General features: G+C 45.7%; 1 protein-coding gene across 1 annotated transcript; it reads left to right on the top strand.

The window, feature by feature from the left end:
- Positions 1-5,641: 5,641 nt before the first annotated feature.
- LOC143939950 (uncharacterized) lies at positions 5,642-8,303 on the top strand. Its single transcript, XM_077461044.1, has 3 exons — positions 5,642-5,934; positions 7,244-7,403; positions 7,495-8,303. The coding sequence occupies exons 1-3, from the start codon at positions 5,724-5,726 to the stop codon at positions 7,931-7,933; spliced, it is 810 nt and encodes a 269-aa protein (XP_077317170.1). The 5' UTR covers positions 5,642-5,723; the 3' UTR covers positions 7,934-8,303.
- The last annotated feature ends 1,032 nt before the right edge of the window (positions 8,304-9,335 follow it).

Below are 9,335 nucleotides of genomic sequence, written 5' to 3' on the forward strand. Positions count from 1 at the left end.
TGGGGGGCCGGTATCCGGGGGCCCCCTTCTTAAAGGGGGCTCCCGGATTCCGATAAGCCCCCCGCCCGCAGACCCCGACAACCAACGGGCAGGGTTGTCGGGAAGAGGCCCTTGTCCTCATCAACATGGGGACAAGGTGCTTTGGGGTGGGGGGGCCGCGCGGCCCCCCTTCCCCAAGGCACCCCCCCATGTTGAGGGCACGCGGCCTGGTACGGCTCAGGAGGGGGGGCGCGCTCGCTCGCCCCCCTTTCCTGGCCGGCCGGGTAGCGTGCTCGGACAAGGGTTTGGTGTGGACTTTGGGGGAACCCCCACGCCGATTTTTTTCGGCGTTGGGGTTCCCCTTTAAGCCCATTCCAGGCGGCGGAGCCCGCGAAGTCTCCCTCGCGGGCCCCGCCTACCTGTACACGCGCTCGAAATGGGCGGACTTTCCGAGCGGGAACAGTTTGCTCATTTCGAAAGTAGCCTACACACGGGCGGACTGTTCGCTCAAACACAGTTTCAGCGGACAGTTTTTCGGAATTTCCGAAAGACTTTGTCCGTCCAACTGTCCGCTGAAACTGTCCGCTGAAAGCCCACACACGGGCGGACTGTCCGCCCAAACACTGTTCAGCGGACAAGGTTGGGCGAACAGTCCGCCCGTGTGTACGCGGCCGTATATTTTTAAAGTGTAGCTCCAGTCAAAAAAACTATCTTTAAGCTTTTTGGAAAACATAGGGAAGGGTTATCACCCCTGTATAATTTGTTTTGTCGTCCATCTTTTTTCATCTCACTTGCTGCTGTCTCCTTGCGTTTGCAAGTAGGAGATGTTTGTAAGTTGGATGTTTGAAAGTAGGGGCCTGCCCTATATTATAGCGGTATGTACTGGGTACAGAGCACGCAGACAGCACGCACTCCTAACACTACTGACTGCAAGCTCTATTATTAACCACTTGTTAGCCCAATGTTTGCATAAAGTGAAAGATGAAGTTATGCTGAGTAAATAGATATCAAACATGTCACTCTTCAAAATTGCACATGCCCGTGGAATGGCGCCAAACGTCGCTACCTAAAAAATCCCCATAGGCGACGCTTTAAATATTTTTTTACTGGTTACATGTTTTGAGTTGCAGAGGAGGTCTAGGACTAGAATTATTGCTCTCGCTCTAACATTCTCGGCGATACCTCACATGTGTGGCACATGCGAGCACATGGGGACATGGGCGCTTTAATTTTTATTTTATTTTTTTATTGTTCATTTTACTTTATTTATTTTAGTTTGACATTTTTTTTCCCAAAAATATATTTTTGATCACTTTTATTCCTATTACAAGAAATGTAAACATCCCTTGTAATAGGAATATGGGGTGACAGGTCCTCTTTACAGTGAAATCTGGGGGGTCAATATGACCCCACATCTCACCTCTAGGCTGGGAAGCCTGAAATAAAAAATAAAAAAAAGATTCTGGCTTTGATCGTACTGGCGAGTTGGTAGAAGCACCGGAGGGCGGTGAGGGGTGGGGGGCGTCTATGGCTGGGTATTTCAGGGTATCACCGAGTATGGCTGGGTATCTCTGAGTATGGCTGGGTATGGCAATTTATGGCAGGGTATTACAGAGTATTGGCGGGGTATTGGCGGGGTACTACAGAGTAATAGCAGGGTACTGCACTGCAGAGTAATGGCAGGGTACTGCACTGCAGAGTAATGGCGGGGTACTGCACTGCAGAGTAATGGCGGGGTACTGCACTGCAGAGTAATGGCGGGGTACTGCAGAGTAATGGCGGGGTACTGCACTGCAGAGTAATGGCAGGGTACTGCACTGCAGAGTAATGGCGGGGTACTGCACTGCAGAGTAATGGCGGGGTACTACAGAGTAATGGCAGGGTACTGCACTGCAGAGTAATGGCAGGGTACTGCACTGCAGAGTAATGGCGGGGTACTGCACTGCAGAGTAATGGCGGGGTACTGCAGAGTAATGGCGGGGTACTGCACTGCAGAGTAATGGCAGGGTACTGCACTGCAGAGTAATGGCGGGGTACTGCACTGCAGAGTAATGGCGGGGTACTACAGAGTAATGGCAGGGTACTGCACTGCAGAGTAATGGCAGGGTACTGCACTGCAGAGTAATGGCGGGGTACTGCACTGCAGAGTAATGGCGGGGTACTGCAGAGTAATGGCGGGGTACTGCAGAGTAATGGCGGGGTACTGCAGAGTAATGGCAGGGTACTGCAGAGTATGCACTGGTATTGCAGAGTATTGGCAGGGAATTGAGGGGTTAAATTCGGTGAGCAGCGATGTGGGCACTGCAGATGCAGCCCACATCGCTGCTGACACCGATCTCTTTCCCCTCCGCTGTACCGATCGGTACAGAAAGGGGAGGTAGGAACAGGCGTCATAACATGACGCCGGTTTGTTTCCAAGTGATCACTCCGTCATTTGACGGAGCAATCACGTGGTAAACGGCCGCTATGAGCGGCCGTTTACCGTGATGCGCCGGGTCCTATGGACCCGGCGGTCACGGATGCTCTCGAGTGCGCACACCTCGGGGCACGCGAGAGCAGAATTCTGGGAGGCCGTTAATTAACGGCCTCTCTGAGTTAAACAACCGCCCTGAAGCCGTTAATCGGCAATGGGCAGTTGTTAAGTGGTTAAAGCTAGATCACTAGCTATATAGGTGAGGTGAATATAGTGGTGTATACTGCGGTCAGGGCACAGACAATAACCACTACACAGCAGCAAGATAGGAAATCAGCCAAAAACGATTGGTGTGTACTGTGTTGAAGGTACACAGAACACCCACTGCTTCAGATGCAAAGTAACACACTACAGGAGGCCGCCTTAAAGGCGGCCTTATATAGTGTGGGGCGTGCACTACACAGCCTGAGCTATGATTGGCCACAGGCAGGATGCCTGTGGCCAATCATGGCTCTCCTCGCTGCCGGCGCTGCGATTGGCCAAGCATGCGGGGTCACAGTGCATGCTTGGCCAATCATCGGGCAGCAATGCACTGCGCCAACGCAGTGCATTGTGGTCCGCGCGCGCGTCACTCGAATTTTGACGCGAACGGCCAAAACGTTCGGAATTCGCCGAACGGCCGAACGGCCAATGTTCGAGTCGAACGTACGTTCGACTCGAACACGAAGCTCATCCCTACTTAGGAATAACTCTCTTAAATCTGTTCAAACAAGAGTCTAGTAGACATCCCGGTTATGAAAAAAGTTTATAATATAATAAATAATGATAATAAATAATAATAAAAATTATTCAATAATGTAATCAAATCCAAAAACACTGAAATTTGCTAATTTGCAGAATTGTCGCTGTCATTAGATTTAGTGTTTGATGACGAATTTCCCCACAAATCTCTATCGCTTAATTCTGCAAGTGATTCTAATTTATTATCGCTGTTTTCTAGTTGGTCTAAAATCACTTTTGACATAAAGGGACACTTTTTGGTTGCTATGGACAATCTCCAAATTCCAGGCAGAAAAAACTGTATTTATAATATAAAAGTGCATGCAGGGCACTGCACAGACCACTAGGGACAAAGGGGATGTGTATTTTTTTATACAGTACTGTAATCTGTAAGATTACAGTACTGTATGTGTGTTGTGTATTTTTACTTTTTTGAATTTGGCGCCGATCTCCACTCCCATGTGGCGTAACGTCGCAGGGAACGGAGCTCGGCGGCACTCGGACACTGTGTGAATCGAGTGGAGGACAGCTTGCACACACAGCGGGGAGGACATCGCTGGATCCAGGGGACAAGGTAAGTAACCTCTCCCTATATCCAGCGATGCGATCCCGAGTCTGGCTCGGGGTTACCACTCGTGGTATTGAAATTGCAGCCCGAGCCAGACTCGGGATTACCACCCCTGTCTGGCTGACTAAACACCGCTCGGATGATGGTGTGTATGAATTTCTCACTTCCCACCATCATCCGAGCGGTGTTTAGTCAGCCAGAACAGCTTACTGAACAGCTTACTGAGGAGGAACAGAAAGTGAGAAATTCAGACAAAGAAAATAAAGAAAAAAAACATTTAGAAGGGAAATCGAAGGAAAGGTAAGTGAACCAACAATGCACTAGCTTAAAGGAACCTATTTAGAAAATAAAAAATGAACCTTTACAACCCCTTTAACCTCCCTGGCGGTGATCCCGAGTCTGGCTCGGGTTAGGATTTTACTATGATAAGCGGTAACCCCGAGCCAGACTCGGGATCGCATCGCTGGATAAAGGGAGAGGTTACTTACCTTGTCCCCTGGATCCAGCAATGTCCTCCGCGCTGTGTGATCGAGCTGTCCTCCGCTCGATTCACACAGTGCCGAATGCCGCCAAGCTCCGTTCCTGGCAACGTTATGGCACACGGGAGCGGAGATTGTCGCCAAATTCAAAAAAGTTAAAATACACAAAACACACACAGTATTGTAATCTTACAGATTACAGTACCGTATAAAAAAAATTACACATCCCTTTGTCCCTAGTGGTCTGTGCAGTGCCCTGCATGCACTTTTATATTATAAATACTGTTTTTTCTGCCTGGAATTTGGAGATTGTCCATAGCAACCAAAAAGTGTCCCTTTATGTCAAAAGTGATTTTAGACCAACTAGAAAACAGCGATAATAAATTAGAATCACTTGCAGAATTGAGCGATAGCGATTTGTGGGGAAATTCGTCATCAAACACTAAATCTAATGACAGCGACAAATGAGCAAATTTCAGTGTTTTTGGATTTGATTAAATTATTGAATAATTTTTATTATTATTTATTATATTATAAACTTTATCATACCCTGGATGTCTGCTAGACTCTGGTTTGAACAGATTTAAGAGAGTTATTCCTAAGAATTGCAGGACTACAATATAAAACGCCAAAGTTCCATGCAAAATAATTGTACCGCTTTCAGCACCTAAAACCAGAATGAATCCTACCGCCAGGGAGGTTAAGCAGCACTAGAAAATTGAATTACCAAAAATAAAATTAAAATAACACTTTAAAAATTATTATAAAAAGTGTGAAAGTCCAGGTGATGGGTGATTTCACATATTAATGTGACAGTTCATATCATCTGAAGAGATGTTCCACCATCACCACACCATGTGATTCCACTCCCTAAAGGAATTGCACTCACCGGATTCCTAATAATCAATTGCCTTAGTAAATGTATTCAGCTTTATTGTCAGCAACTAAAGGACATCAGCATTGTTTATTCAGTGTTGATCAACCCGACAAATCGATGACATCCTGATCCAGAACAACTCCAAATTGGACATGCCAGAAATCCTCGTATACAATTCAAGCATATGAAAGGAAAGGAATTCTCATAGTGTGAAACTGTAAACTTTTATTCTCCCAAAACACCCGACCCTTAGTGCCCGTTCTCACTACCGTGACTTGGGATCCAACTTGTCAGACCGCAAGTCGCCCCAAGTCGTTTGACATTAGAAATGACAGTCAAGTGAATGAGAGCCATCTTAATGAATGCTACTGAAGTTGGAGCGACTTCACAAAAGGTTCCTGTACTACTTCAAGGTGACTTATAGGCGACTTGTACCCATAGATTTCAATGCAAGTCGCCTACAAGTCGGATCATGGTCTATATACAAGCGACTTAACAGGAAGAAGAACAGAATTCAGGCAGCCCTCCCTCTTCCCACACACAGATCACTTCCTGGATAACCTTATCTCTGTGTAGTGAAGTGTGAAGTGAAGTAGGTGTGAAGTAAGAAAAGCCTGTGTGTGCATCATGTCATCCAGAGGCCACAGAGAAGTACATCACAGGGAGCCAGTGGACAACGAGTCTCTAATCAGACTTGTGAGGCAGCGACCATGCATTTATAATAAGCGAGATCCCAACTACAAGGATCAATCCAAGAGGGAGAGCGCTTGGCTGGAGATTTGTCAACTGACCATAGAAGATTGGGAAACAATGTTGCCGACCGACCGTAGTAACAAATGTAAGTTTAACCTTTTATTTAATTTATTCTGTTATTTATTATGCATGTGTTCTGCACTGACATAGTTAAATAGGCATGATGATAATTGTAGTTCTAGAACGACTGGAGGACCAGAATATGGAGAACCCTGGTTCTTTTTTCACTGATGTCAACTTCTAGTGTTAATAAATGTAGATAATGAATGATCAATATCTGCCAAAATAATGATTGCTTTTATTATGACAGTTTATGAAAAATGTAACCAAAATATAGTTTTTAAAACATAAAGGACAGATTACATAGCATGAAAACATTAGAACCTTAATAACGTCAGGCTTTATAGAACTTTAAAGAAAAAGAAACATTAGCAATTTATATATTTAAAGAAGGAGCAATGCAGTTAGGAAATGGCATCCAATTGCCATTCTAATTCACCGGCTGGTGAAAGAAAGTATGATGCAAATTTTTTTCGAACAGTGGCACCATCGCAGGATCCCCTTGTAGCACTGAGTTGTGCACTTTCCAAGTCATGCATAAGGGAATCCTCAAAACGGTACCCGTCACGTAGCCGGACAAAATTGTGCAGCACGCAAGCTGCTTTGACAGCAGTAATTGCATTTTCAATGTTTAATGCAATAGGCTTATGTAACAAACGCCATTTATTGGCAAGAATTCCAAAAGTGCACTCAACCACCATTCACCCTTGTCAGCCGATAATTGAAGACTTTCTTAGGAGTAGTCGGATTTCTATTGGAGTAAGGCCTCATTAGGTGTTGCGCCAATGCAAAAGCCTCATCTGCGACAAACACATAGGGTATTGGGGGATCAGTCGTGCCAGGAAGAGGACAGTTCTCAGGAATATCTAGCCGATTATATCGTAGCCTTTCACCAAAGGAGGAATTTGAAAAAATACGTGAATAGCAGCTACTGCCGTAGGATCCTATATCTATATAGGTGAAGCAGTAGTTTGCATCTGCAACAGTAAGAAGTACAAATTAACAATATTTTTTGTAATTGTAGAACATACTTCCGCTACCAACAGGCTTAACGACACACACATGCTTCCCATCTATAGCTCCAATGCAATTTGGGAAATTGCACCGACTCCAAAATAGTTTTGCTATATCACGCCAATTATCTTGTGTAGGCCTCTTCATAACCATGATGTTAAGCACATCCCATAAGACTTGGCAGGTTTCTTGGATAATGTAGCTGATTGTTGATCTGCCCACCATGAACTGATAATGTAGACTAACTAGGGAATGACCGGTTGCCAGGTATCTGAAAGACAAAATACATAAACCATTATGTTCCTATTTATGTTTTGCAGTATCCATATTAAAAATCCATTGGAAGGGTTTGCACGACTGTTTTGACCGCTACCTCCGCAAAATTAATGAGGCCATGAGTGGGTCTGGAGGCAAAAGAGTGGTACCCTATGTGCATGCAGCTGAACTGGAGTTTCTGCGGCCTTTCCTGGATCTGAGAGAGTAAGATAACATCTTTCATATTTGTAAAGTGATACTATACAATTCTACAAAGAAGGGGGTGCCTAACTGTTCCTTTATATGTTTAATGCAGAATACAATCCAGTTGGGAAGTTGGTGATGAAGGGCAGGATGCATCGCAGGAGGCAGCATCACAAGAAGTAGGAGGCTTGCTGTCCTTGGATCATCCTTTGCTTCTGGAAGAACAGGAAGAAGCACAAGACAGCAACCAGGGAGAGGCTTCCAATATCCAGCAGCCGGCTGAGCCTATCCAGCTCAGAAGTCAGAGAAGGGGTAGACCGCCAAGGGGAAGTAACACTCAAAACATCAACAGATTCGCCGAACTGGTCGATCGGATGAATCAGAAATTAGATCAACTAAATTCCGAAGACCATGGGTTTGGACTCATGGTCGCCGGAATGCTTCAAAAAGTTCCGCAGGAGCGGAAACACAAAGTCAAGAAGGCAGTGATGGACCTCCTGGAAGCAAGTATCAGGAATGATCCATCAATTCCATCCTCACCCATGTTTTGACCACCACCATCTGGTCCCTACTATAACTACCCAAACCCTACACCACCCAGAACCCAAGCCTACTATCCCCCTCGCTTCCATCCCTACTCTGATGAGTATGGAAATGCCCTGAATCCTGCCCATCAACCAATACCCTATCCGTCTCCGTCCCCAATCCCATCATCAACTAGCGCACCAGGGAACCAACCATACGGTCCTCATTTCACGAATGTACCACCAACACCGTCCCTAAGGCCTTCCATCAGCTCTACAACTTCACCGTATGAGCCAGTATACCAAAATTTGTAAATAAGAATATAAAACAAAGTTCTGTTTTGTAGATATATTGCTATATCCAGTTATAAAAAATTAAACTTTTTTCAAAAACTAATGGATGTTTGTGTGCTAAATTTTGCAATATTTATTCAACGGTTTGTTTTTTTGGAAGAATCATGCGTACCTAGGTGGATGCAACATCGCACCAATGATACATCTGTCCACTGCTGTTTCTTCACACAGAACATACATACATCATCAATGTCTCTGTTCTCTCCCCTCCCCAAGATGAGAGCTGCTGTCTGTCAGTCAGCTGCTCTCCTGCTCTGCTCCCCCACGCTCAATGTGGAGGGGCGAATAGCAGCTTGCTGAGAGGCTGCGGCTGTCATCAGTCCAGCCAGCTGCTGGCAAATGAACTTTGGAAGTCAGGATGATGCGCTGCCTCAACTAATCTTTGTGACATCTGCACAAAGTGGACTTCTGCTCACTCTGCACTAAAAATAATTGCACTCATGTGACCCGTTGGAGAAGCCGAAACTAGTGATGGCCGAACGCTTCGCCCGGCGGTCGTTTCGCGGCAAATTTCGGCTGTTCGCAGTCCGCCCGTTCGGCGGACTATTGGCGCCGTTCGCCCGGCGGATTTCCGTGTTTACTGTGTAAAAGAACTTTGACCTATGATGACACATCCATCATGGGGTACAGGACAGCCAATTGAGACATTACAGCACATGGACACTTGGACATTCCCCCTAACTTATAAATAGACCCGATCCGGCGGCCATTTTACATTCTTTCTTCTGTCACTATAGGGAGAGGTTGCTGTGTGGAGCAGGGAGAGATTGCAGTGACCCAAATCGCTAGCTATTTGGTACACAAAAGTTCTTTTCAGGACTGGTATAGGTGTTAGGTCTATATAGGTTTGCTGTGCTACTGATTGTTGCAGCAGCCTGAGTGTCTTTTGTCAGTTTAGAGAAAGGGACAGGACGGTGTGTCTGCTGCAGGGACAGTCAGTTTAGTCATTAGCTGTTACTATCAGGTCCACAAAAGTGCTATTCCAGTTATTGTTCCAGTAGCCTCTGTTTTGTCAGTTTATATAGGGACAGGCAGGAAGCAGTGTGTGAGGCAGTGAGGGTCAGTTTAATCAGTA

This window comes from Lithobates pipiens, unplaced genomic scaffold (genome assembly GCF_037356315.1).
Source record: "Lithobates pipiens isolate NorthernLeopardFrog02 unplaced genomic scaffold, aLitPip1_a1.2 Scaffold_3, whole genome shotgun sequence".
In the NCBI taxonomy this organism is placed as follows: Eukaryota; Metazoa; Chordata; class Amphibia; order Anura; family Ranidae; genus Lithobates; species Lithobates pipiens.

Bases quoted from the DNA above. Each gene is read 5' to 3' on its own strand.
- LOC143939950 (XM_077461044.1), top strand. From the start codon at position 5,724: ATGTCATCCAGAGGCCACAGAGAAGTACATCACAGGGAGCCAGTGGAC. The intron at 5,935-7,243 runs GTAAGTTTAACC...TATGTTTTGCAG, and splicing joins GACCGACCGTAGTAACAAAT to TATCCATATTAAAAATCCAT. The intron at 7,404-7,494 runs GTAAGATAACAT...TGTTTAATGCAG, and splicing joins CCTTTCCTGGATCTGAGAGA to AATACAATCCAGTTGGGAAG.